This window comes from Nymphalis io, chromosome 20 (assembly GCF_905147045.1).
Source record: "Nymphalis io chromosome 20, ilAglIoxx1.1, whole genome shotgun sequence".
In the NCBI taxonomy this organism is placed as follows: domain Eukaryota; kingdom Metazoa; phylum Arthropoda; class Insecta; order Lepidoptera; family Nymphalidae; genus Nymphalis; species Nymphalis io.
This window is the reverse complement of record NC_065907.1, coordinates 2,778,787-2,806,723: the sequence shown is the minus strand read 5'-3', so window position 1 is coordinate 2,806,723 and position 27,937 is coordinate 2,778,787. Positions and strand designations below refer to the sequence as shown.

Sequence of the window (27,937 nt, the reverse complement as noted above, 5' to 3'; positions counted from 1 at the left end):
TTATCATGTATTTATAATAACGCTCGCAAAAAATATTGCAGCAGTTAGTAAGATCGTCTGAATAACACCATTAGGATCTCTAATAGGTGGATAATAAACAAGGCATATTTATAGAGATGCAGGGGGGCTTTGTTGGAGGTATATGCTTCCTTGCCTGTCTGTTATCTTTGGGTGTCAAAAGTCAAAATGTACTAAGTTCTCAAGATCAATTTGGTAAGCTGAAATTTTATATAGTATTAATATCTGAAAAAAAAAACGAAATATAGCTATAAATAAGAACCTAATAAATGACAATGACTTGAACTTTAGTTAATTTTACTACTTGTAATTGTTCAACATTACCTTAATTGCTTATTTGTGATATTAAATAAGTTTTACAATAAAAGGTTTACATACAATGCTGGTTTACTGTTAGATGCTACAAATGGAGCTGAACAAGCCAGTCAATGGGATGCCCAAGGGGAATTAGATGCAAGGAGCTCAGCTTATGCTAGTCCAAGTGTCTCTCCAGCAAGTGCTCTAGCTTCAGCAAAGGCAGGGGATTACGGCACCAAAGAATCTCCATATAATTACCCTTATGTAGATCCTAACTCTGCATTGGCGAAGGCTCTTGCAGGGGGAGTAATCCCGTATGGTACTGAAAATTTTAAGTCTGCTGACCCTCAAGCTGAGAATATAGAAAACGATGAATTGGTTAGCCATAGTTTTGATTATATGAAAGCGGGGCCTGAATCCCTTTCTCAGACTGCAGCGAATAACGAACAGTTAGGGTAAGCATAATTACTTATAATAAATAATAAACTCAATCATGGTAAAAAAGACTTTTATATATAACTATTTTGATTCTAGCCTTTTGTCTTCGGGAACTCAATCAAATACTCAACTTTTATCTAAAGAGGACAATATACCTAGATCAGCCCAAGAGGAAGATGAAGGTCTAACAAGCAAATGGGGTGGTATGTCATACTGAATTCTATTTAATTTTCAACACAATATTCAAATCAACTAATATTTAGAGTGGTCAAGCCAAGTAACACTTGATAATCGTGAATCTCTGAAGAAAATATGGTCGATTATCAACCTAATTTATACATAAATGCTTTGAATAGATACATTAATATATCATCATCATCATATTCAGCTGATATTGATTTACTGCTAGACATAGCCCTCTTCACAGGGGAGGGAGAGCCCTCACATTAATGTATATAAAATAAAATACTCTATCATATCTTAAACTGGATAATGTTATTACACGTGTTTATCAAATTGCTTAATAGTTTTTTTTTTTCGTGCAGGCTATGATGCAGGTCTTTTTACAGGTATAAAGTTTTATCCGTTTGATGTGAAAGAATTTGTATAATATGTGAGATGTACATATATTGAAATAATACTATTTTTAGGAGCCGTTTCAAGAGTCATTACGCAGGATAATTTTATCATACCAAACACAATACCAGGTACGAAGACGTATTACAATGTCGATACGATACGAATATTATAATATTGACAATTTTTTTTTACAATCAACTAAAGTACTTTCAGAATTTTTATATATTACATTATTGAATATATAATAAGAGAACAAGAGTTGATTATTTAATTTAATTCTCAACAAAATAAAGGAGAAGCAATACCGCTATTATCTCGCCAAAATATCTTAGAACAAGAATCATGTACAACTAGACTTAGAGTACTGTTGAACTTTCAGGTGGAGAAAATATCATTGCTTGCACAGAAGAAAATCAAATTCACACGCTTTGGACGCCAGTTTTACAGTGTTTAGTTTGTGTGTGTGTTAGAGAAGGATGGTATTTGAAAGCAGTGTGTGTCAGTTGTAACAAGTGTGACGAACCATTGCCACCAATGCCAGTTCCGCCACCGCAGCCATTTATACCAACACCTCCACCACGACCTGATTCTCAAGGTAATATAAAGTTTATTTATTATATTTTAATTGGTCTCTAAACTTTGTTACATTCTATTTGCACATTAATCTTCCTGTCTTTTTGTATGTTTACTTCTTTAACGTTAACTATCAGATTTGCGACCATATAGAAGCATATACATTTAATGTTTAAACTAATCTAATGTTATACTAAAAGTATCATCATCCTTATATATAAATTAAAATTGTAGCGTCCTGCGCTCCATTACCTGAGAACGTCCCATTCCAAAATCCGTTGAATCCATGCCAAATATGCATATGCAAGAGAAGTTTCAACGTATTTGGTCAGCCCGATGTTCTGATACAGTGCGAAGAAAACCCTCAATGCAGTAAGTGTTGATTATAACTATAGTATTAAAATTAATTTATCTCGCTATATTCTTATAATTTCTCTCAATTCTTAGATATTTTGAATAGCTTACTATTTTAACTATTTTAACCCTTCTATGTCAAAAATCATGCACATATTTTTTTGCTCGTATAAATTGTTCTGTGTGATTAATCAAATAAAGATTGAAGATAATTGAATACATCATATTTAACAGAAGTAATATTCTTATCTCAAAAATAACCATTATTGGTTTTATGTACCTCATAAAACCGCCAAGTATTAGGAAAAATTATTATCAAGTTGGCGTCAGGCAGATCTGCCGAACATGTTTCCTAGCACTGTTCTTGCCGTGTCATATACATAAACCATTGTGCTACCCCTATATAAATGGGTTAAGAATAATAATTAATAATTGTCCCATTTATAATAAAATTAGTCATACATATGTACATAATATCATAACTATCTTGGTCGTCTCTAGCTTATACACCTGTCAGTGATGGTTAGTAGACCATTTCATCTGCACTAAGGTTGTCTAGAATATCACACTTCACCGATAAGGTCGCTTTTTGTAACTGCTTCCTTATATATTTGTTATATTACGGCTGTTTCTTGATATTTATTATTAATATTACATAAATTGTATACTATAGTATATTATTAAAAGTATTAACTTTAAACACATTTGTCTGTTACAGTACCTCCTCAACCTGATGTTATACCGATACGTAAGTGTGGGTTAAATGGAAAATGTTCAAATTGAACGTTCAGTATAATTTTTTATTTTGTTTTCGTTACAGCCCCTCCACCTGTGCCGCCGCAACCCTTACCATGTACGTATGAATAATATTACAAATTATTTCAAGTATTACAATATTAATGTGGACAAGTTAATGGTAGTGGGGGCTTATGTAGTATACAGTTGTTCTGTTCATAAATTTGATTATATAGCTGTTTTAATATTTAATTAATTATTAATTTTGATACTATAAGATCATAAATTATAGTCAAAACATGACACCGTATTGCTATTGGAATTCGAGGATTTATTATATTAAAAGAGGCTTGAATAACATTTAAGAAAAGAAAGATAAGAGGTATGATGAATTAATAAAGAAGTGAAGTTAGCATTTGTCAATTTCTAAGCATAATAATTTGATTGCCTTATAGAGTCAATAGAACACTATCATCGAGTCATAAACCACTGAGTGTCGGTTCTTCTCGGTAGAATCTACCCTCCGAAACGCTATACAACCGAACCGAAAGCTACCACGCTTTACAAATAATTCAATTTTGATACACAATTCAAAAGTGTCCTTATGAGCATACTGATTAATTATTTCATTTGATTTACATGTCATTCCGATGAGGTTAAAACCGCGAGAAATAACAACATACTATATAACACGTAACGAAATAACAATTTTTATATAAATATTAACTAGTTTTAACATAAAATAAAACGACCCCAATTCTCACAAAGTCTAATAATAACTTTGTATGAATGTGTGTCATCATCAAAAGGACTGAATAAAAATTGAGTTAATGTATAAATTGTGACGTTTAGAGCTCTTAGAGTAGTTTTTCTATTATTAAGCCAAGTTGAAAGCTCAGCGGGCGTTAACAAAGTTATATTGTAGCTGCAATCGACTTCTATAAACGAAGTCGTCAATGGAAAACAAATGTATATAATATATATTCGACTTGATTTAATACAGTTTGCTAGTTATATGCACATATTTACTTTACTTATAACTATTAAAGTCAATTTATTAAAATTAGGAACCTGTAACATATGTATCTCTAATTGTCATGAGCTGAGATTGTCTAATTGTTGAAACGCGTGAATTTTAACTGATGATCGCCGGTTCAAACCGAGGTATGCACAAACGATTTTTCATTTGCTTATTTTTTTTTAATTCATTACGTGGGAAGCGTTCGTGATCTGCATTCGTCTAATTTCTTAGAAATTTTGCCACACGTGTATTAGATTATCGTAGTGGAATAAGTTATATACTTTTTCCCTAAAGGGAGAGCAGGCCAGTGGGATATGATGTTACTTAATTGCCATATTGATTTTAAATTTTGATTAAAATATAATTAGTAAATACAGTTCATACTATCGAGCTGATTTGATAATAGGACTGGAATGTGAATAATAGAACTCTTCAAAGAATACCCCTCGAGCTTTTAATCTATTTATTTGACCACGTTACGTCATTACACTAAATAAAGACCGTCGTAGTTTTTGAAACTAAAATTAATATTCTTATGATTTTATTTCTTTGTTTGTATTTTGTTCAAGCCCGTCTGCTTATGTACTGCATCACAGTTTGGGCTTGAAGGGTAAGTAAGCCAGTGTAACATCGAGCAAGGGACATAACATCGTTGCTATTAGTGTTGAATAAGAAAAGAAATAAATCAAAAATATATTTCATTCGAACAAGTTGATAATAATATGTAGATTTTTAATCGTTATAGTAATTATTTACGGTTAAGTACTTAAGTATTATTAAAAGTATGACGAAATTGCACGAATAATTGATTTGTGAAAACGATAATAGCGTTTTTAATTGTATTGTAATGTACTTATTAAATTTTTTATACTCATACATATAACAAGACTTAATATTATACAGGATTTTAAACGTATTTAAGGATTCTATTTATTTGTTTGATTTTATATTTATACATAATAATTTATTTCTTATTGAATATTAATAAATAATAACATGATTCGAAAATATTTTTTGAACCGAATATGAATTACGTAATTTTTTAAGAGTTTTTAAAAGTCTAAGTTAAGGTCATTATAATGTATTATTGATTGTAATTAAGTTTATATTTATTATTTTAAATATCACGTACTTTATATATTTGCTTAATTTTTTTTTAATTACACAAAGTGAATTCAATACTTTTCATATTGAAAAAAATATAAACATACAAATACATCACGGTTGAATTAAAGAAAATTAATTTTGAATGTCACTTATTTATTAAGTTAAGAAGTGTATATTCAACGTTGAATCAATACTTCTTAACTTTATATATATATTCGAATTTGGGCAATAATTAATGACTTAATGATGAACTGGTGGTAGAGCTTTGTGATTGCTTGCCCACTCATCAGATATTCTACCGCAAAACAGCAGTTCTTGGTATTGTTGTGTTCCGGTTTGAAGGGTGAGTCAGCCAGTGTAATTACAGGCACAAGGGACATAACATCTTTGTTCCTAAGGTTGGTATGGCTAACATTTCATACAATGCCATATGCCCCCGCCTTCCTAATTTATAAAAAAAAAAGACTTAAATATTATGTCTTATGTAAATTTAGCCTCGAATAGTTTTTGCGTAGTGTTGCATATAACACTTCTGTCCAGTACAATTGCCTCGTTAGTCTAGTGGCTAGATATAAGGTTTCAGATCCTGATGTGGGCTTACACCACAGGTCAGGCCAATAAAAAGAAAACGTGGGTTTAAAAGAAAACTGTTGAAAAATTCACAGTAACAACCCGGAGGTTTGAAATTGGAAGTGTGTACACTCGTGACTCGGCACAATAAAGCCGTTGCTTCTACGTATAAACTCTTTCCGGTTGTGTCAGACTGCCGTCCCATCGGACTTTCATAGTGAAGGAATAGATAATGCACCTGTGTTTACGCACACACTTGTGCATTAAAATCCTGTGCAGTGATTGCATGTGATTTTAAAAGATAAATTCACAAGATAAATTGTATATGCATTATATATTTAATTATTTACAATTCAATATTGTAGATAGTGCATGTTTACAGATGCCACGCCTTTATATCGAGTATTTCTTTCCTCAAATATGTGTTTACAAGCTTCAAAAGTATGTGTCGTATGGAACTCAAAAAATTTTATACATTGATATCCAGATCGGAATAAATACAATATTATTTTTATTTATGTTTACAGTGTCTCCCTGCGAAAGATACCCACTGGACACGTTGTTCCCGCATCCTTTAGAGGCATGTGTGATTTGCAAGTGCGTCTTGGAAGCAAAGCCCTTCTCCCCACCAGAGAAGGACTTAGTCTGCATGCCAGACCCTCAATGCAGTAAGTAAAACTTATATCTTTAAACTAGCGAACTGTCACTTCGCATGGGTGCGATAAAGGTCTAAATAAAACGTTTATATAGTAATACATCTAATTGGTGTACGCGGCGAACGCTAGTAAAAATTTTTTCGACATCTTCAACAATCAACGTCATATTCCAGCCAATTCACACAAAATATTAGTAATAAAACGTTCCTCGTTAACCAATACGACCATTGAAACCGTATCAGAATCTGTTCTGTTGTTTTAAAATTTATTACGTATAGAAAGATTTTCTTTATAACATGTAGTGATAATAAATGAAAAATAAGTTTAGCAAAAATAAATAACGTTACTATATTATCCGCTAACCAACATTTCAAATTTCAACGCAAATGTACAGTATAGTACAGAAGGTTCATTAGTAGGCAGGCAAAAGGTATACGTTAACCAAGAACCAATAAGAGCATTTTATTGAGAATATTCTATAGGTACTTTTATGTGATCGATTTGATTCTAAATCAAAAGGTCATCGACCCATCAGCGAGAAATCTGATATAGAAATTAAAATTACTTTTATAAAATATTTACTCACCCAATACTTATTTTCTATAAAATATTTGACTTACCTGAAAAAAAAAGTTCGTTAGATAAAAATATCACAGGTTTTTGCACAAGAGATTTTACAGTAAAGTTATGCGGTATAAACAAATCAAAACATTATCATGTTAATTAATAAAAAAAAACTCTTAATCCTCCTATTAATAAATAAATATGTATCGCAAGATCGTTGATTAAATTTGAAGAAAAAGGTTCGTTTATCAGAATTATTAAAATATTATTATTTTATAGACATGCCAGACATAATACCGCTACCACCATTACCTAACCCTTCACCAGCACCGATGCCACAACCGCAGCCATTTATACCACCGGATATTGAACCAAGTAAGTCATTTATTTATTTAACAATTTGTATACGTACTACTCACGAAACTGATAAAAAACAAAAGACCTAAATATAAAGAGCATGCTAATAATCTCTTCAGGAGATTTCTTCCAACACACCCAAAATAGAAATAAACATTACCAGATAATTAAGTTGTAAACACGTGAGGTTACACAAAATAAAATTTTCAATGTAACAAGAAAGACAAATATATATTCACACAGCTTCATAAAGTATTACATAACCTTACTTTCATTTTAAATAACTTTATTTAAAATAAATACCTTCATTTTAAATAACTTTATTTAAAAAAAATAAAGTTATTTAAAATGAAGTTATAAGTAAAAATTGTACAGTTTGCAGATAATTGGGAATTATTGGAAAATGCAATTTGGTCTGTTATTTATGTCTGTACTTAAAATTGAAAGTGCTGATCTTAAGCGCTACTAGTCCGATTTGAAATTTTTCTTTTGCATTAGATACTCAGTTTACTAAGAAGGGGAGCAGTAACCATAAACGTCACCTAGTCTGGCAATCTGTAGGCAAGTACTTATAAAATGTATGAAACAGGCGGTATGCTTATTCAACGTGGATGAAACCGAGCGATGTAGCATTGCTGAAGTATGTAGATATACTGATTGTTAATATATTTTATATATATAAAGGGAGGTTGATATGTCAGCTTAGCATTAATATTCATCGATACTACCCAAACACCATAACAGTTGGCTTATAAACCCATTTTATCATGGTTAAGTATTCAAACCAAACCTCCTTTTTATGAAATGCCTCCAGATAACGCTATAGTACACCAATTTTTATCATATTTAACCAATTGCCGTCACAACCAGTATTTACACAGATTGTTCAATGTCTACCGGATTTCGGTAGCAAATACACGAACATTAAAATACAGTTGTAATTCAATCTTAACGAATAAATTCTAGAACCGAACAGACGAGAACGAAATTCAATACAAACAGCTTCGTATATAAAAAAAAGTTGATTAAAAAACATAGAAAGAAAACTTTGCAAGAAAAATTCTTCTTTTTGCTATGACCTTGAGTTAAACTTGATTAGATTTCAGACTGAAGCCAATCAAAATGTATATTAAAAATAATTTTCTTTACAGTTCCATGGCCACCAATAGTTCCAAATAAACCGAAGCCACCGAGCCCTCTCCCTGGACCTCCGCCACGTAAGTTACCAACATTAATCATAGCAAGGAGCATATAAGCAAATGTTTGATCCAGTGTTTCTATAACCGGACAAAGATATTTTATCCTATTATATTTACTTGGGGGCTTTGTACAAGCCGTACTGGGTAGGTACCTCTCAGTAATCACATATTCTACAACCGTTGTATAGCGGTGGAATTAGTGGGGACTAGTCAATTCTGACTTTAATATATAAATTATATTATATAATGAAATCGTCATCTTAATAAAGTATGCGATTTCTGTAACACAAATAAACCATACCGTTATAACCTATATGTTACCAAATAAATAACACTTTATTTGAAATACGCCGTCCAGTTTCCCAGCAGGCGAAAAACGATCGTAGATTTATTTTCTATACCTTTTATGAAATATGGTGTCAATATTTCTTGTTACTTTATAAGTAAATAAATACGGCGAATAATTTCAATAAATATAATAAGCTTTTTTATTTAAATTAGAATGGCAGATGAACCATATGATGGTAAGTGGTCACCACAAAGATTAAGAAATGAGAATTGTTAGCCATTCTAACTTCGTCAAACCATCACTAGATATGGGAAGTAAGATGTTACATCCTATATGCTTTTAAATATCATGGCCCTTCGAAAAGAATTGAAGTTCTTGTAGTTCATCAATAAGGCGTGTAGGTGGTGCCTACCGAGACGGTCTAACAATTTAGAAAGAATTGTTTCTAAATATTCTACCATTGTAAACAATCAAATGATATTTTAAATAATGTTTTAAGTTTTGTTAAACAGCAAAAAAAAGTTTGTAACTGTCCTAAAAGGCTAAAAGCAGGCTGCGTATTATTTAAAAAAATGCTTGATTGATAAGAAAACTCAAATTCAAACTTATATGTTTTACAGATGAATCCTGCAGACCTTATCCACCAGATCAACCCTTCCAGCATCCATGGGACGAATGTCAAATATGTGTATGCAGCGAGATATACGGACCTAATGTCATCAATATTGAAGTGAACTGCTACACAAAACCATCTTGCTGTAAGTATTTAACAAAGATTGCTTGAAAAGTTTCGATTCCGAAAATCCCAGACTAAGAAATTTGCAAATATATCGCGCCAAAATGTTCTTTTAGATAACAAAAATATAGATTTAAATATTAAATTTTATTTATCTCCGTCTCCCGTCCGTTCCCTTCCTCTTTTTTTCGCTCAGTTCATTTCTATTAACGAAAATAATTTCGAAAATCGTGTACGTAATTCATTACTCTTTTTCTATTATGCTCTTTCTTCTCAACCAGATCTAAGAGTCCTAATTTTAAATCATTTGCATCTGACCTCTGATATAATAACCAACAAAATAAAAAAGATTGTGGGAGCTTAATGGGTTTTCAATGATTAGATTTTTTTAATTTTATTTCAGGTATCGAACCTCCTATTACAGGTAAAACATATTTTTTGACAATTTTTCCTCATTAACTTCTTACATTCTTCTTGTATTATATATTATAGCCCCGCGTAATATCACTTAAGCGTATCGTTAAACTCACTCTTAGATTAACTATTAAGAATTGAGCGTCAATAGCTAAACAGCCCCCAGAAGGTTCGATTTAACCCCCACCTAACTGACCTTGGACTATAGCCGGCTCTCCTACTAATCCAAGTATAATGCTTAACCGGAGGAGAAAATGGGAATATTAGCATTTGAAAATAGTCACAATGAAAAATCTCTTTAAAGAATTCTAATGCTCTTTTTCTTTACTAATCGATATTTAAATAGAATTAATATTGTTAATAATCGTAAACCTACAAAAGTTAATAAGATTATAGAATATTTTTTAACTAACATCTATGTACACTATTTTTATTTTATTCTTTTTAGATCCAAACGCCTTGCCATTCAATTGTAAGTATTATTCGTTATATATTTTTTCAGTTTAACTTTTAATTTAAATAAAGTAATTATTTAATTTTATATTTGAGTTCGGTACATATTCTGATTGTTCTCAGAGAACTTTCCAACTAAAGGCTTATGCAATTAAAAATGCAGGCGATTTAAAACAGCCTTATCCATGACAGCAAACAAAATATCATATTCATATATGTAGAGACAATTTTCATCATAATTAGTAATCATTAGCGGGCAAAATCTGGTTTATATATGGCATCTTTAGATTCAGCTCTTTTATCAATAGTAATAATAGGTATTGCTGATCTTATCGTATAAGGACTTATATAAATAAAACGTTTAAATATTGAATTTGTTGTAAAATATTTTGACATATGTAAAAGTAAATAAATACTTTTTATTTCAGCTGGTTCGCAAGTAATGACTTTAGGTTTGTATGAAGACATTTTTAATTTATTCTCATTGTCATTAAAACATTCGTTTTACATTTCTGCTTAAGGTTTGGAGTTTCATAAACGACGTTATGTTTGTTGTACATGCTTCAGATATTATGGTCTTTAAATTTGTTGCAACTGTTTTTATTTTCAATTTTAAGCTAAAAAAAATACTTAATAATTTATATACCAATGAAATTGAAATTATTGAATCACCGAGCTAGTCAACGGCTTTACTCAACTCAACGCGAAAATCATCAAAATCGGTTTATAAACAAAAAAGTTATATATATATATATTTTTATATGTCCGGGATGGCAAATGACTCTACTCCACCTGATGGTAAGTGGTAGTAGAGTCCAAACGCGACGACGGCCAGTACAGTCGGGAAGAATGTTCTGTACTAGCCGTCACCGCCTTGCCGGCCCGCAAGATGCCTCTTCACGCGTCGTTTGAAGGAACCCGGGTTGTAAGAGGAGGGGAACACGTGAGCTGGTAAGGGATTCCATTTTTTGGTAGTGCGACAAAGAAAGGAGTTGTCAAATTTCTTTGTGCGCGATGGAATTGATGTCACAGTTAGGCGGTGACATCGAGAACCAGCTCGCGTGGACTTAAGAAGGAAGGGGGAAGCAGGAAAGGTAGCTGGTGTCGGCAGGGCGGAGTATTTGCGTCTCCGTGAGAAACAGCATTGCTGGCCGTGCTGTCTCGAGATGGTGGTGGACAGCGTTGAGGTTAGCGTGGAGTCCTCGGATGTTAGAGAACTCGACCTCAAACAGCGTGGGTATGGTGAGGGTGTGCACCGCTGAACGACCGTTATTTCTTAATTGCGCTACCATTTGGAAAAATAAGGAAAAGAGACGTGAAGCGAGCGACGTATTGCCACGATAGGGATGGGCAAAGTATGGAGGCGTGTTTTCCCAAATGGTTGCCAAAAGGGAAAATATACTGATCCGCCGGACGGAAGGGCCCCCGAACCCCCCCGGAAGTGGCCGCCGGGACCCCACCTTCCGGTCACCAACCGGCACGACGGTCCACCCCGAGATTATGCGTGGCCTGGTGGGGCAGCCTCGCGAGCTGGTTAGGCACGCTCGGGCCCCTGTACTATGCCACGGGCGGCCAGCGGAACAGCCGTTTCTTCAGGTCTCCCTGTCCGGCAGGTCAATACAGTTTCCCCCGGCATTGGTTCAACAGCCGTCTCCACCGGACCAACACCCATCGCGGCAATACTCGCTCGGGCACTGGCTGTACGCTGGCTGACCTCGAAACGCGGCTGCAAGCCACTTCACGAGTTTTTCACCATGCGTACGGTGGTAACAAGCCAGGCGGATATTAGCATCCTACCACCAGATGAGCAGATGGTCGCTCAGATATCCCTTAGTCGCCTCTTACGACACCCATGGGAAAGAGAGGGGCAGTGAAATGTATTCTTTCTCCGTCACTGCACGGATCAAACTCCGTAAAATCAAAAGTTTTTGATCCGATCATAGATCAAAACATTTGTGCGGACGAATTGAGTACCTTCTCATTTTTCGAAGTAAATAAAGTAACATGAATAACCAGCTCGACCAACAATATTTTAATTTTTATACATATATTTTTAAGGCCAACGAAATAGTTTTATGTTCTGTTAATAAAGAATTAGGTAATTTATCATAAAAAGAATTGTATAAATTTTCATGTATGTCAATTTAATATAATATTTTTTCAGATCCAATGTGCGAATACCAAAGCCTATCCGTAGACTTCACACATCCAAAAGATGTGTGTAAGATTTGCCATTGTGAGATGTTTACTAATATGATTGTCCCTATATGCAGACCGACAAAAGACCCAGGATGTGAGTAAAATGTTCTTATTTTAACGCTAACTTTTTGGGTTCGAGCACACCTGCGCGACGGAGCGAATTATTATATAAAAGAGACTTCATTTGCTCGCACAGATGTGGCTGTAACTTTTCAGGCGATTCCGTGTCATCGTTTTTGTTTAACTATGCGGCGCAAGCCTCATTTAATGTGACAAATATTGTCTCTTAATCACCAACTATAATCAAATCAACTTCATACAAAATTAAGTAAATGAAAAGTATAGACTGAATAAACTAAGAAACAACACAAAAATCTAAATTTATAATAGTTTATAGAATGATAATTAATATTAATATTTATAATTTTTTCCCCTTTTGTAATTCCATAATATTCCTCAAAAATAAACGAAGTACCAACGTAAAAATATTTATCGTCTGCAAACGGTACCAAGCGAATAAAGTAAAAATTTACGACGCGCAAATCGACATGACCGTCAAAATTGACAAACGAGTCGAAAAAATAGGTCGCGTCGTAACCAGTATACAATCGCCACAGGTGTCATTAAGAGCGAAAACATGGCGCGCGAATTTCGGGGACGAGTAAATATCGAACCGTGGAAGACCTTTATAGCAAACGTAATAAAGGCAAAGGGTCTAGCAATCGATGGCCAATCATCGTAACAATCAAGCGAGCAAACGTCCATTGATTGACCGCGGACTAAGTGTATTGCTTTCTCGACGCCCATTTGTCGATCTCAACCCCCGAGGGTACCGATTCCAATAGCTATTTATGTTTGTTTTCATTGTTGTATTATTCGTTTCAGGTAACGTCGGGCCTGGTAAGTTATTACCGTAAAATAATTTATTTCCATCGACACAAATAATAAACATTTGTTTGTTTTTTAGGTATACCAAACGCACATAGAGATATTATTTACCTTGGTAAGTGAGATATTTGAATTAATATCAAAACTGCTAGGTATTATTAAAATGAGATCATAAAAATATTGTTGCTTTTATTTCTTATTATTTTATACTTAAATCATATTGATTTTTTAGAGCCAAGATGCCGCTATCGCGCTCCTCATGAAACTTTCGTCATAGACTGTCAAGTATGTTCTTGTCAGGCAGTCTTCCAATATGTCATCTCCAGATGCAATCCAATACCAAACTGTGGTAAGTATAAAACGTTTTTTCTGTTCAAATATTATAAATCTTCAATATTTTTTTTGTTCTCTAATGTAAAGTAACAAGAATATAAACCTAATTTCTTATCATAGTCTAACAAAGAACCACTTGATATTTATTTACAAATACACATATATATATATATATATATATATAGGAAATAATTTTAAATAATTACCATAATGTTTATTTCAATAGGTGCTCCATATTATCCGTCGATTGGATCAGAAGGTAACGCTGATGCTTTTGCCCAGTCTATTGCGTTATCAAATTCAATGGGATCACAAGCCTATTCTGATGCATTAGCATCATCCCTTTCTCAAACAGGACCAGCCAATCCTCCTCAATTAATCAATCCCTCCCTGTCCTCCCTACCTTATCCTCCAGATAGTCTATCTACTGCGCAAGCCCAGGCCGCAGCAATGGCAAATACCCAATCTGGTGGATTATACGGTAACTACCATATGTATCCGGGTAGTAGCAGTCAATCTATTGCACAAGCTCAAGCCGAAGCATCAGCAAATACGCAATCCGATTGGGTATCACCTTTTGGTCAACTAACTGTTCTTCCCGGCACCAGCGGTGAATCTAACGCACAAGCTCAAGCCGAAGCGATAGCAAATGCACAAAATAGTGGACTTAACGGGCTGTATGATAATTTTCCTTACAACTTCGGAAGCAATAGTCAATCTAATGCGCAGGCTCAGGCATTAGCAAATGCACAAGCTAGTGGACTGTCTCCTTATGGTATAAGTCCTTATAGTTTTGGAGGTAATAATCAAGCTACAGCAGAAGCTCAAGCCGCAGCAAATGCGATTCAACTTTTAGGCTTATCTCCAGCCAGTAATATATTCCCTTACACAGCTTCGGGTCCAAGTCAATCAAGTGCTCAAGCTCAAGCTGAAGCAATAGCTAATTCCCAAGGTAGCCAATCTTTTACGCAAGCACAAGCTGAAGCTCTCGCCAATGCACAAACGAATAACTATGGGCAATATCCATCCCTTCCCTATTTACCTAGTAGCAACCAAGCTAATGCAGAAGCAAATGCATTCGCAGCATCTCAGTTGAACCCTAGTTTATATGGCTTCCCGGGTAGTGGCGCAAATAATTTATATCAACCTGCACTTCAAGGATGGGACAGCTCATCACAAGCCCTAGCTAATGCCCAAAGTGTAGCACAAGCTCAAAACAGTGCAAGTAAGTTATTCAAAAAGTACTTCTAAAAATTGTTTGCTGCTTATGATTTTTACTTTAAAAAAAAACATTAAGCCGTCAAGAGTAGTACAATGTATATAGCTCTCATAGCGTAAACATTGATATTCTTCATTATCTATTAACTCCCGAATTCCATTACCAAAACATATACAGAACAAAAAAAGTATAAGTATAGATATAATTATTTTTACAAGAAATATACATTACCAAAACAAAACAATAACTCTTAATTATGAACTCACGTTAGAATTATTAACTAAATGTACTTTATTTGTAAATTTGACAAGAGTAAAATATTTTTAATACAAACACGTTAGGCTTTGTACAGGCGGGGTGGGCTCTTTGTAGGAAGCACTCATTATTTATTCTACATTTATACATGTATTGGTGAACTCCGTTTAGAAGGATGAGTATATTTACTCATCCAATAGTTTAATTCAATATGTAATTTCAAGCACAAAGATAGATAAATCTTTTTTTTTTTTATAGAATAAGAAGGCGGACGAGCATATGGGCCACCTGATGGTAAGTGGTCACCAACGCTCTTAGACATTAGCATTGTAAGAAATGTCAACCATCGCTTACATATCCAATGCGCCACCAACCTTGGGAACTAAGATTTTATGTCCCTTGTGCCTGTTATTACACTGGCTCACTCACCCTTCAAACCGGAACACAACAATATCAAGTATTGCTGTTTTGCGGTAGAATATCTGATGAGTGGGTGGTACCTACCCAGACGAGCTTGCACAAAGCCCTACCACCAGTAAATAGTAGTAAAATCGAATAAAAGATTACATAGATCCTGCAGTCGAGAGTGCCAGTGCTTATGGTGTCTTTAAGTAGAATTTAGAATTTAACACAAGGTGACTTGTCTATATTCTCATTACATTGAAGACCTTCTTACTAAATTTAGCCATGGCCATCCCACTGGAATACGTGATTCCGGTAAAACGAAAATCTGACACGGTGCGAGATATGTTGCTCCAACATTACAGGACCAACAACTTTACGTACATACTTTCCGAAGCACAACCGCTGTTGACCATAGTCCAGAATGCTTAGCAAATTATAAAATGTGTGACGTTTATATTTTCCAGCTGCACAGAGTCTTGCACAAGAATCTATTCTCTCAGGGAGACCATTAATAAAATCAGGTAAATATTTAATATCTCTGCAACTATAAATTTACAAAAAATTAAATTAAAGTGGACGTGGGATGTAAAGTAATGTATAGTGAAATTTTCGTCTTCTTTTTACAAGCATAGCTCTATAAAGCCCTTGTGAGCCCTGTCAACTTTAAGGATATAAATTAAAAATATATTACTAGGGCAGATGGCGTGCGGATCTCATGCAAATTCTATTTAATCAAACTTCCACTGACTCCCTTAGGTCGGAGCTTACTACTTATTGGATTTTTCGTACACAAAGTATATTCGGTATAGAATTTCTTGGGACGTTCTGCCTTGGGTATTTCATTTTTTTTATGACACCACAAGCTCTAGCAGTGCGTAAAGCGATGTAAATGAAAAACTTCGGTAAAGGTTTAATTGAATATTCGTGGGAATTTATTTCAGGGTCATAACGACCACGAATATTCAATTAAACACTTATTTATTAGTTTGACGAATAACTAAAATGAAATTTGATTAGTTCAAATAACAATTATTGATAAAAAAATATTGAATATGACTATGAAAACATTATATTCTATCCAGATATTATTGATATAATAAAATTGTATTGAAATAAGAATACACACATCACACATATTGTCTTGTCATCACATCGCTACTGAACATAACAAATATTTTGTAGGACCAGGCCTTTGCCAGTACGACGGCGACAAATATCACCACAACTGTCAAGCTTGCTACTGTTTCAGTGACAACACTGGGGGCCTTTACACTTTATGTTTGGGCAACTCTTGCGTGTAACTTGGATCAAAGGTTTAGGTTCTAAGTTCACAACATATTCTTTTATTTATTTTTTTAAATTAGTGATAACGTCCAAAAATCTTTGTACTATTTAAATTTACTGTCTATATTGGGATCTGACTAATAGAAGCATGCCTTCTGCTGATGGCTTTATCAATATACGTTACAGTTAACAAGAAACCGTAGAGTTCTGTTAACTATAAATAATAAACAAATAGAAAACTACATTTTAATACATTGTGTCGTAATGTTCTTTGCAACCATTGTCAATTAATGATGTTTATCAGCCTTCTATGACAGATCCGAATACTACTTATTATTTTATTTTCTATTTCTTTCCCTGTCCCAATCTTCACATTTTACAATATAGCTTTCAAAATATCTTTTGTATTATTTTAACTATTGCTTTAAACAATCAAGACATCAAAATTCAAATGCTGAATTTTATCATTCACTAAGACATTAAAAACGTAAAGTACTCATGAACTTTTTAAAATAAAATTATTATATACAATACAAATGTCAAATACATCACAAGTACATAGTACATTGACAAAGTTATATATTTAAATTTTCACAATTTTAATTCTGCCTTAATTTCAGCAAATAACGAAGAAGATGATACGATTGCAGCAGAAAAATAAAAAGTTCAATCAAATTAGAAAATACGACCTGACAAATATGACAAGCAAATTTATACAGATAAATTGGATAACGACTAAACAGCAGATAAGCATCTAATAAATATGATTTCACAATATAATATGTCGTTTTTTTTAATCCAATATTGTCTTATGGCTACAAAAGGCCTAGTTACAAAATCTAATAGCAAATTGACTTTAGTTTATGACAAGTAGAGATAAATCAGTTTGGAGATATTTTTGCATTTGTAGTAGTGTAATACACACAGCAATTAAAACCGAAATACACCTTTTTCCACTAGCTACTACGTGTCCCAAACTGTCGCATACGTAAGCTAATTTGACTGATATATCTAATTGATTTACGTTGCCATTTAACTATTTTATTTTGAACGTTTGAAATTTCAAATTAAGAATCAATGTTGCAAGCTAATAATACTGGAATATAATTTAAACATTCTAATATATTTTTATTTATTCTTATAATTAAAAATATTCGATATAGCAAATTCGATCCCGAACACCATTTTTAGAATAATACATATTATAAAAAAACAATAAAAATATATCGCGAGAAGTTTAATATTTCTCTTATTCTTTTCGATAAAGACGTGAATTTTTTTGTTTAAAAAATATATGAAAAGAATGACTTGGATTGTTTTGCTCATAATTAGTGGTAAGTGTTTTAATAAGGCCTCTTAAAAAACTTTGGTTTAATGTGGAAGCTTTTTGTTTAAAAAATGGATCTCAATTTTTATATTTTATTTTTGGAGGATCGTTGAAATGTTGGTTCATTAATAAGACAAAGACGAATGAAATATTATAATGAAACTATTCAATCAATTACGCTTACAAGTATAATTTAACATTCAATAATCCTTCATTATAATATAAATGCAACAGTTAGTTTGTTTGTTACGCTTACACGTTTAAACTATTCAATCAATCATCATGAAATTTTGCATACACATTGTACATAAAAGTAGAAAAAAACTAGAAAAAAATATAATTAATCAGTTTAAAATATAATTCATATATTAAAATGTAATAATAGTATATATAAGGAATATATACAGTATATATAGGAACTATTGATTCAATGAACAAAATACACTCAGAAACGGTTGTTGCTGTAGATATAATTTATTCTTGTAAAATGCAGATTATAAAGCAGCATCTCCAACAAAGAATAAATAGCAACAAAAGAGGTGAAGGATAATAAGAATTAGATATATATAAACTTTAAAGAAGCAGAGCTTAAATTTCATAATTTAAAACACTAATATCAACGCAGTTAGTAAATTTTATGTGCATAATTCCGAGTTCTTGTCCGAATGCGAATTTAAATGCAAATGTATGACTGTAACTCATTCAGACCTCAAACCGCTAATACTGTTATAGTAACAAAATTTGTATGATTTAAATTTATTTTTCTTTATATTGCATTAAATATATGTGATTTTACCAAATAGCGTCTGGGATTTGTAAATAGAAAAATGAGAAAGGACATTTTTGAAACTATATTAGAAATTGGTCTGATATTAATCTAACAAAACCTTTTTCGTTTGTTTCGCCATCAGTGTCGGCTCTTCACCATATTTATATATAACAAAACTCCGTACTAGCAATAATTTCTTGTCCGACTATTATATTCTCTTTAATACCAATATTGTGTTCATACAAACATTATACTGTAAGTATAAACGTGATTATGAGAAACTATGAGATTCTTGGGTTATTAATTTTATATATATTCCGAAAATAAAAAGATGTTAGGTGTGCTAAAATAATCTGGTAATAATCTAATAAATTTTACTGGTGGTAGGGCTTTGTGCAAGCTCGTCTGGGTAGGTACCACCCACTCATCAGATATTCTACCGCAAAACAGCAATACTTGATATTGTTGTGTTCCGGTTTGAAGGGTGAGTGAGCCAGTGTAATTACAGGCACAAGGGACATAAAATCTTAGTTCCCAAGGTTGGTGGCGCATTGGCTATAAGCGATGGTTGACATTTCTTACAATGCCAATGTCTAAGGGCGTTTGGTGACCACTTACCACCAGGTGGCCCATATGCTCGTCCACCTTCCTATTCTATAAAAAAAAAAAAACAAAAAAATTATGGTTACCAATGACCTGTTTTAATCATAACATGGAAAATATGTCTAGGATATTATATTATTTAAATCAATTTATTCAGTATCACAGTGTGAAGAATATGGTCTCACAACTCATGGCCTTAAACATATTAACGAAATTAAGAATGTAGCAGGCTTTGGAGATGCCCAGCACCGAGGTCTTCAGTGGTATGATTATGACTCCAAATCCCAAGGAGAAAGTGGTAGTGATTTGAAGAGTAGTGTTTCTGATGACGATACTAGGTAAGGTTTTTTATATTCTAGTTTACTCATACAAAAATTTAAATTACAAAAAAAGCTTTTACATAGCCACACAATAAAAAATGGACAAATAAATAATTTAAAAAAAGTACGAAAAAATAAATTTTATATCCAATTTTGTTATGAATGCGAAAGCAAATTTATTTGTTTGTTATGTTTCCATTTATTTATCATTTGCGTATAAACCCTGCTGGTTTATACTTACATGATTTTGTTATCATAGTTTTCCTTTGATATTAGTTTAGAAAATTAGTATAAAAATTCAGATAGCAGTTATTTTTAGTTCATTATCAGCAGAATCTAGTAGCATTTCATCGAGCCAGTCTTCTGAAGCGTCATCAATAGAAACGAATGAAGACCGAAAAGCGTAAGTTTCTTGTTGCAGTAAAATAAAAATTTGTATGTTTATTTTACTGATTTTTTTTTAATTTCTTAATATATACTTTACAGTATCTTAGTGAATCGAATTATATTTTTAAAATGTATCTTGCATTAGACTTATATAAATGTTATTGAATTTTTTTAAGCACAATTTCACCCCTTTTCTTTTTCTTAGTGTTTTATTATTTTACTAAGCTCGGTGTTATGTATTACGATATAAACATTTTTTGTATTCCTTATTCTAGACGTGGGTAGCTAGACTTCAATAATATTGAATTTAAATAAAAAATTAGAAAACAATATTAAAATAATGGTTTGACAAAAAGTATTTAAGTGAATTTATTTTTAATACATTGTCAATTTCAGAACGAAAGCTTATCGAACATGTACGCCTTGTCCACACGACATGATGAAAAAGTACAAAAATTTTGGTATCAAATGGATATGTGGTGGCTATCAACGGGCTAGACGTTCATTTAAAAGTGAATGCATGATGAGATACAGAAATTGTCAAGATGGAACAAGTGAGTCAAAAAAATTTACTATACGCGTAAAACTATCTACATATTCTATATATAATAACTATATATATATTCTATAATTATATTATTATTAGCTCAAGGATGCGTCAAAGATACTTAAAATACTTTATACTAAAGCAAGTTTACAACTATTTCGAATCATCATGTTTCAAATTTATGATGTTAAGTAAATCTTGTGATAAAATATTTTGTGAAGATTAAATATTTTTACTAAAATTTTATTAAAATTTTGGAACCCGATAGCAAATGATGCATGTATAAAACCTGACCAAAAAGTTAGAAAATGATAAGAACTTAGAAATGACTACAAATATAACCTTATTACGATTGTCATATGACATTTTAATGATTATATTTATAAGTAATATATTAACAAATTTTAAATATATAATTTAATAAATTTTATATATTTAAATATATGTATTATATCCCATTCAAGAATATAAGCGCTCTAGAGCTCAATTCACGCTAGCTCATAACCGCGATGAGTAATTGTGGGAATATGCAAGTAGATTTTTCTATTCATGAGATTTATTTTTTTCAATTTCAGTGTTCGTGAAACTGTACGATCACCGCTGTAAGAATGATTCGTATCACGGGAGGCACTGGTTTTATATTTATAAAGTATGATTTTAATTAAATTAAGGCTTTTATTTATTTATAATTAGGTACTTCAATAGTATTTAATAGTACAAGAACGGAATACAATATAAAATGGACGATGTCAATGGTGTTCTTATTTATCACCTGTAGTATTAAATGTACTATGACTATTTTAAATACGATATGTTTTATCCATTTATTGCATATAACTATGAGTAAATCGACGCATTGATTTAAAAAAATTATAAAAATGCGAAATACCAAGACTCGATCTAGTAACCGAACAATAAGTGTGGCTTATCGATACGATTGGTTTTATTTATCAAAATGACTACGAAGGTTTTTTTTTTTTTTAATTTAATATATTTTTTTCATCAACTGTTTTCAAAATGAATGTATATTTTAAGTTTAGTTGAAAGAGATTATAATATATATTCAAATTAATATCGAGAAATGTTCGGCATTTTTTATATTCCGAAAATTACGGTTCCCATCGTCATGAAGCGGACGCGTCGAAATCACATCGTCGAATGCCGATGTAGTCGCGAAACACGTCGACCATTCGTTGATAAATGTAAATCTAACCGGAATGTTACTGATACTGAAATTATAATTACCGAATAACAGAACGATTTATAAAAATATACGTCTTTCAAGTTTAAATTATTTCTGCTTTACTTAACTGTGTACTCGATTTAAAGTCGCAGAATAATATTTTGTATTTCATAAGCTATATCATAAATTGTAGCTGTCAAATATGTTTTAAATTTTAGATCAATTTAGTTTTGTGGTCAAATTCTCGTTTTGCCGTAGAATTGCAAACACCACAAACACAATTCCCACATGTTTCCAAATATCAAATTATTATTCATGGCTGAACGCATAATTTGTCACTGTTCTACGCATATTTAGTTTTATTTATTTGTTTTATAAATTTAATGTAAAATTTGTATAAGCGGTATCAAAAAACCAAATTATTTTAATTAAATGTAATTTTATTATCATATATTTCTTTCTTAATATATCATATCACTTTTTATTACTTTAAAATATTATGAGTTTTGAAAATACATTCGTTTCCATTTATATTTTCGGGATCATTTAAGACTTAAAAATTCATGCATTGAAGTCAGATGGGTATAGTGATGCGCAGTTTAATTGCAGTCACTGACGAGTTGCTTTCTCGTTAAAGGTCTTTGTGGGATATTTCGTAAATTTGGATCTGAAAAAGATCAATATTACTCTTATAAAAGTGAAATAAAGTAACAGCCTCTAAATGACTATCACCAGTATCATCACACGCTAACTGTTCAAAGGCATCTTTTGATGATAGCTGTTACATTTTATCTAGTCGAATTTATAACGTATTCGAACATGGTTCCGTTAAGCTATATGGTTCATTTATCTAAAATTTTCTTCTGAATTCACCATATCATATATGAAAAATAAGTATAAGATAGCAAGAATAAAAACTGTTAATGCAATTTCGCTCACTCATCATTCAAACCGCAAAATATAATGTTAGAACAAGTTAGTGGAGCAACCAACCCAATTGGACTTGCACAGTCCTATATCAAGAAAACGTTACATGTAATTCTACTAGGAAACCTTTCTTTCACAGACAAAAGTTTACGTTTAAGCTTCAAAACCAGTAGAGGTAAAAGTATATCATCGTTATGAGAGGTCATATTACTGTTTACGTTTCAATTAGAAATCTTCTATACACCAGTACTTTCAGACACCAAAGCCTTTGCAATATCAAATGGTTATATCGAGAAATTCAATAGCAAAAAGTCGAATGGAATCTCAAGTCACATGAAATGAAATACCGAAAGATTGAATCAGAAATTGAACGTTTCGTAAAACTGTTATATTGAAAAGCCATAAACGCTGCTACTAAAAGGATTTATGATTTTTCTAGTTTAAAAGAAAAAATATTAAAAAAAAACGGTTAGGTACTTTTGCAATGGTGCAATTTATTTCTTCCGACATCATAATTTTATTATTTTTACGTAAGCATTAGTTTATAAAGTATTAGAATAATATTAATTTTGTATTTTAATTTCAAGAACAAATTTTTAATTTTTATATTTATTTTTTATTTAATTATTAACCATAAGAGTAAGCTTTATTTGTAAAAATCAATTTGTTTTTAATTATACAGTAGATGTCGCAATCACCTTTGTTCCAAATGTTCCCGATGTTAAAAATCTATATCTAAAGGGCGTAGAAACCAGAAGGAAGAAAAACAAAAAAGATAGATCCACATCGTCTTCAGAACAGGCGAGAGGCAAGTTCATGTGACAAAATACATAACAACTATTTACTTTTCTTTAATTGTATTGTTAACATATTATATACAACACTACTCTGGAGACCGCGAATCGGCAAGCGCAGCGTAGGGCGCCCTCCAGCCAGGTGGACCGACGACCTTAAGAAGGTGGCGGGCACCAACTGGATGCGGAAGGCGGAGGACAGGGAGCTTTGGCGCACCTTGGGAGAGGCCTATGTTCAGCAGTGGACAACGATTGGCTGTTGATTGATTGATTGATTGATTACAACACTAGCATTTCTAGAATTTCTAGTCATTTTTATTATGTTAAAATATATATTTTTTAATTAAAAAATATTTACTGGTTAGACTATTTCATTAAAATTCTAATAATAAAATAATTCCTGAATTGAATTAGAAATCAGATATTAAATTTCGTTAACCAACAGTTGGTTTATTGGTTAGACTTACGAACAATGGATAACAAAATACTAATATCGATACTATTTAATTAGGAAGAGACAGCAAGAGTTCGGATACTGATAAAGAAAGTTTGGACCTATCATCTCAGGAATTCACGAGTTCATCCGATGAATCAAAAGGTCGACCAGATAGACCGCAATCCTCAGAAGAAAGAAGAGGATGGTAAATTTTTACAACTTTTTAATTTGAAAATAAATATACTCATATGGTGATAGATTGCTTCGTGGCTTATTGTTAACACATATTTTTATATAATGAGGTCATATATACATATAGATCCAAATATGAGATAGTTTTTAAGTAAATCCATCAATCAGGAAAGCACCTCAACTACTCGAAAGATTGCCGTCAAACAGGCAAACGGGTTTGAAAAATATTCATATCCATGCAATGAAAAACTTAAGTCAAAGTGATACTGAAAAACGAACATAATTATTTTTTACGATGATATATCATTAAATATATTTTTTTATAGAATAGATAGGCGGACGAGCATATGGACCACCTGATGGTAAGTGGTCACCAACGCCCGTAGACATTTAAGTAAATACATATATTATCGTTCATAAGAATGATTTTGTTTAACTAATAATTAATAAAATATAGGAGAAAATGGCATCGAAAGTGTCCACCTTGTCCGGAAGACATGGCGAAGAAATGGCGGGATCCAACCATCGAATGGATCTGTGGAGGTTACCAGCGAGCCCGGAGATCCTTCAAAAGCCTTTGTATGATGCAATACCGAAATTGTCAAGATGGAACCAGTTAAGTTGTTTAATAAATACACAATCAAACTTTAAACCAAGAAAATAATCTTAAATTGTGATTTGATTTTAATAATTTATATATAATAGGACAATGGAATAAGAGCCATTTATTCCATTGTCTGGTGATAATAAACGTTTATTTATAATAATAATAATATATGCTTGTCTTGGTTCCTCATCAATTATTCAAATTGTGTTTCTAAAATTGCTCGATAGTGAAAGATTGTTCGATAAAAATAGAAAATTATTTGTATTCGAAATGCAAATATTAATTATAGAATTGCTATTTATCTCTACTAAGAATAGTAACTATGATAAACTTGTCAAGATATTTGACGACATACATATTTATAAACGATTTACTTTTCTTAACGCTATTTTGTTCGCAGTGTTTGTCAAGATTCACGATCAAAGATGCGCGAATGACACAGGCCGAGATCAGCGTCGTGGAATTCATTTTTTCTATGATTATAAAGTACAGTTGAGTGAGGATTCATCAGAGAGCACTGCAAGCTCCAGTAGTTTCACCGAAGACAGTTCCGATTGGTAATAGATTTATACGAATATAAAAAAAAATTGAAGAAATGTTTAAATTTGAAAATCATTGATGGATGACCACCACTTTTGAAGTTTTTTGAGAAATAAATTTTCTTACACTACCTGTTTTTATTAAAAATAGTTTTTAATATTTGTTTTTAATTATACAACAACGACATATATTGCTTTTATTTTATGTGCCTCGTTAGTTAAGTGACAAAGTTTATTGGGCTTCAGAGGAACTTATATATAATATTTACACACATTATTATTACACTCTTGAGCCTCGTAAACAGATATTTACAGTGACTGCAAAGGTTAAAATAACTATTTACAAAAAATATACTATAAAAAACAACATCACATTAAAACTATTATAATAGAATAAGATTATTAGTAACAGCAAATAGTATATAAGCTTTTTATATAAATAACAGATGAACATTACCTAACGATAGATAAGCAAGCAAGAAAAAACTATTCATTTCTTAAATGAGATTCTACAAACAACACGTCCTACATTGATTAGAATCCAATAGGTCTATTTCAGGATCAATACTTCTGAAGCCGAACAGTATCCACATTATCAGTATCAAACAGCCAAACAAATGACAACTTCAGTCAAAAGTGAGAAATTTATGACGTGAGTAAATTGAAGAGCAGACTATAAATAACATGTAGAACTATCGGTCTATTTATTTCGTTATATCATTTGGCATTTGAATTCAATGTTTTTTTGTTTTTTCTCTTCCGATACATATGAAAAAGAAAACAAATCAAGGGAATGAGATTTAATAGAGACTTTAAAAATAATTGTTAAAATTGATAAAAAAAGAGATAAATGGATAAAAAAGAGCGTCTGAAATAAAAAAAGAGTTATTGATACAACATAAGTCAAATTCGACTAGTATTACACGCGGAAAAAAAGTAATGATTTTATCAGACACAATAGTTATACAGTACACAATAATAAGTATAAATATTAATAAACTTCAGTAACAAAAAATTAAAATATTTTTGTATGGTGACGTCTTCCTTTAAATATTATTTCATATCTATTATCTCGCTGTCATAAATCTATTATACGTCACAACTACGTTAATCGTATGATGTAAGCAATTTGTCATCGAGACGGACAGACAGACATACTACAATGAAACGTTAAGTGCAAAACGTAAGCCAAAATAATAGAACACTTTCAACAGACTCTATTATTAAAAGCACACAGGGCTTTTTACTTTGTCAGGATGTTTTAGTTAAATTTGTATAGTGTGAAATGAAGAAAGGGTTGCATTCGCAGATGATTTGTATTCTATACAGTTGTATTAGAGGTGTGTTTTGCTTAATGCGAGTAAAATGAGTAGTGTGAGCGTAAATACACTGGTAATGGACTGGCTAAAAGAGTTTACGGCGGTTTCTGAGATGGTTTGTTTTGCAGACGTATTTCATAGTTGTTTCACGATAAATCATTGTGATATTTATCCGCTTTAATAATGGAATCCTGTAAAATGAAAGTTCAAATGAAAAATATAAAAGTATAGCAACAAACTGTAAGTGTCTTACTGCTGTCGCCATTTAAAGGGCTTATTTCATCACGCTCCAGCAAAAGTCGGCGTTCAAGCTATTTTTGCTTGATTTATTAATTATTATATCATACTAATGATTAGCCCTTCCCAAGGCTTCGCTCGCGTCATAATTCAGAATTGCATAAAAATTTTCATCTGCTTTATTACTTAGGGTTTAAATTTTCAAAAATCATTATTAGCTAACGCTCTATGTAAAAGGAAAATATTAGGTCACTCAGTTATTCTTATATAGGAATTACAATTGTTTGGAATTCGCACGGGTATATAAAATGAAATAGGTATTTTGGATATTATTTGCGTAAAATCCCTTCTTAGAAAGAGTCTACGTCGGGGAAGAAGTAACTGTGACAAATTTCAAATCAATCGAGCGAATAGTTTAGAAGATCTCGTGGTAAGTAGTATTTCGCTTATATGTATATGGATATGTTAGTACTATTGAGCTGTGTACTAAGGACCTTTAGCGTACCGGATGTTCGGTCGGTAGTTTTGATATGACTGTTATCATTACATGAACACTTCATTTACGTCTCGCGACACTTGCGGCTGAGTAATAACATACATTTGATACAAGCTCGTACGATTTTCATGCGCAAGGAAAACTCAAAAATTAACAAGAGATTTTTTTAACATATGCCTCAAAAGATACCGTTTAGAGATTTTTTTTAAAAACGCGGGTTGTACATCTGTGTCTGTTGTCTGTCAGGCGTGGCACTTGTTGTTTAAATAAAGTGAAATCGAATTAATTTAAGTGAATCTTAAAGTGAATAA

At 32.1% G+C, this 27,937-nt stretch overlaps 4 protein-coding genes across 12 annotated transcripts in view; 3 read left to right on the top strand and 1 right to left on the bottom strand.

Moving 5' to 3' along the window:
• LOC126776464 (dystrophin, isoforms A/C/F/G/H) overlaps window positions 1-27,937 on the bottom strand; it is a 568,446-nt gene that overhangs the window by 216,435 nt on the left and 324,074 nt on the right. The gene's annotated exons all lie outside the window — the stretch shown is intronic.
• On the top strand, window positions 31-17,723 carry LOC126776473 (uncharacterized). 6 transcript variants are annotated; one of them, XM_050499012.1, is made up of 24 exons: window positions 31-213; window positions 416-770; window positions 850-956; window positions 1,299-1,322; window positions 1,404-1,460; window positions 1,712-1,927; window positions 2,140-2,277; window positions 2,978-3,007; window positions 3,080-3,112; window positions 6,220-6,360; window positions 7,192-7,287; window positions 8,421-8,486; window positions 9,378-9,515; window positions 9,897-9,917; window positions 10,356-10,379; window positions 10,789-10,812; window positions 12,525-12,653; window positions 13,445-13,459; window positions 13,527-13,562; window positions 13,680-13,796; window positions 14,007-15,005; window positions 16,124-16,180; window positions 16,842-16,972; window positions 17,564-17,723. In XM_050499012.1, the coding sequence occupies exons 1-23, from the start codon at window positions 117-119 to the stop codon at window positions 16,958-16,960; spliced, it is 3,039 nt and encodes a 1,012-aa protein (XP_050354969.1). In that variant the 5' UTR covers window positions 31-116; the 3' UTR covers window positions 16,961-16,972; window positions 17,564-17,723. The 6 variants fall into 6 exon arrangements, with proteins under 6 accessions (XP_050354969.1, XP_050354968.1, XP_050354972.1 ...); XM_050499011.1 differs by having other exon boundaries at window positions 16,842-16,978; XM_050499015.1 differs by lacking the exon at window positions 1,299-1,322 and having other exon boundaries at window positions 16,842-16,978.
• LOC126776527 (uncharacterized) lies at window positions 18,201-21,649 on the top strand. The gene is made up of 5 exons (XM_050499122.1): window positions 18,201-18,277; window positions 19,800-19,980; window positions 20,282-20,365; window positions 20,746-20,903; window positions 21,472-21,649. Exons 1-5 carry the CDS (start codon window positions 18,238-18,240, stop codon window positions 21,549-21,551), a joined length of 543 nt encoding a protein of 180 aa, XP_050355079.1. The 5' UTR covers window positions 18,201-18,237; the 3' UTR covers window positions 21,552-21,649.
• Window positions 23,395-25,705, top strand: LOC126776525 (uncharacterized). 3 transcript variants are annotated; one of them, XM_050499118.1, is made up of 5 exons: window positions 23,395-23,536; window positions 23,689-23,818; window positions 24,316-24,441; window positions 24,886-25,043; window positions 25,436-25,705. In XM_050499118.1, the coding sequence occupies exons 1-5, from the start codon at window positions 23,491-23,493 to the stop codon at window positions 25,594-25,596; spliced, it is 621 nt and encodes a 206-aa protein (XP_050355075.1). In that variant the 5' UTR covers window positions 23,395-23,490; the 3' UTR covers window positions 25,597-25,705. The 3 variants fall into 3 exon arrangements, with proteins under 3 accessions (XP_050355075.1, XP_050355074.1, XP_050355076.1); XM_050499117.1 differs by having other exon boundaries at window positions 23,396-23,536; window positions 23,689-23,814; window positions 24,312-24,441; XM_050499119.1 differs by having other exon boundaries at window positions 23,476-23,536; window positions 23,692-23,814; window positions 24,312-24,441.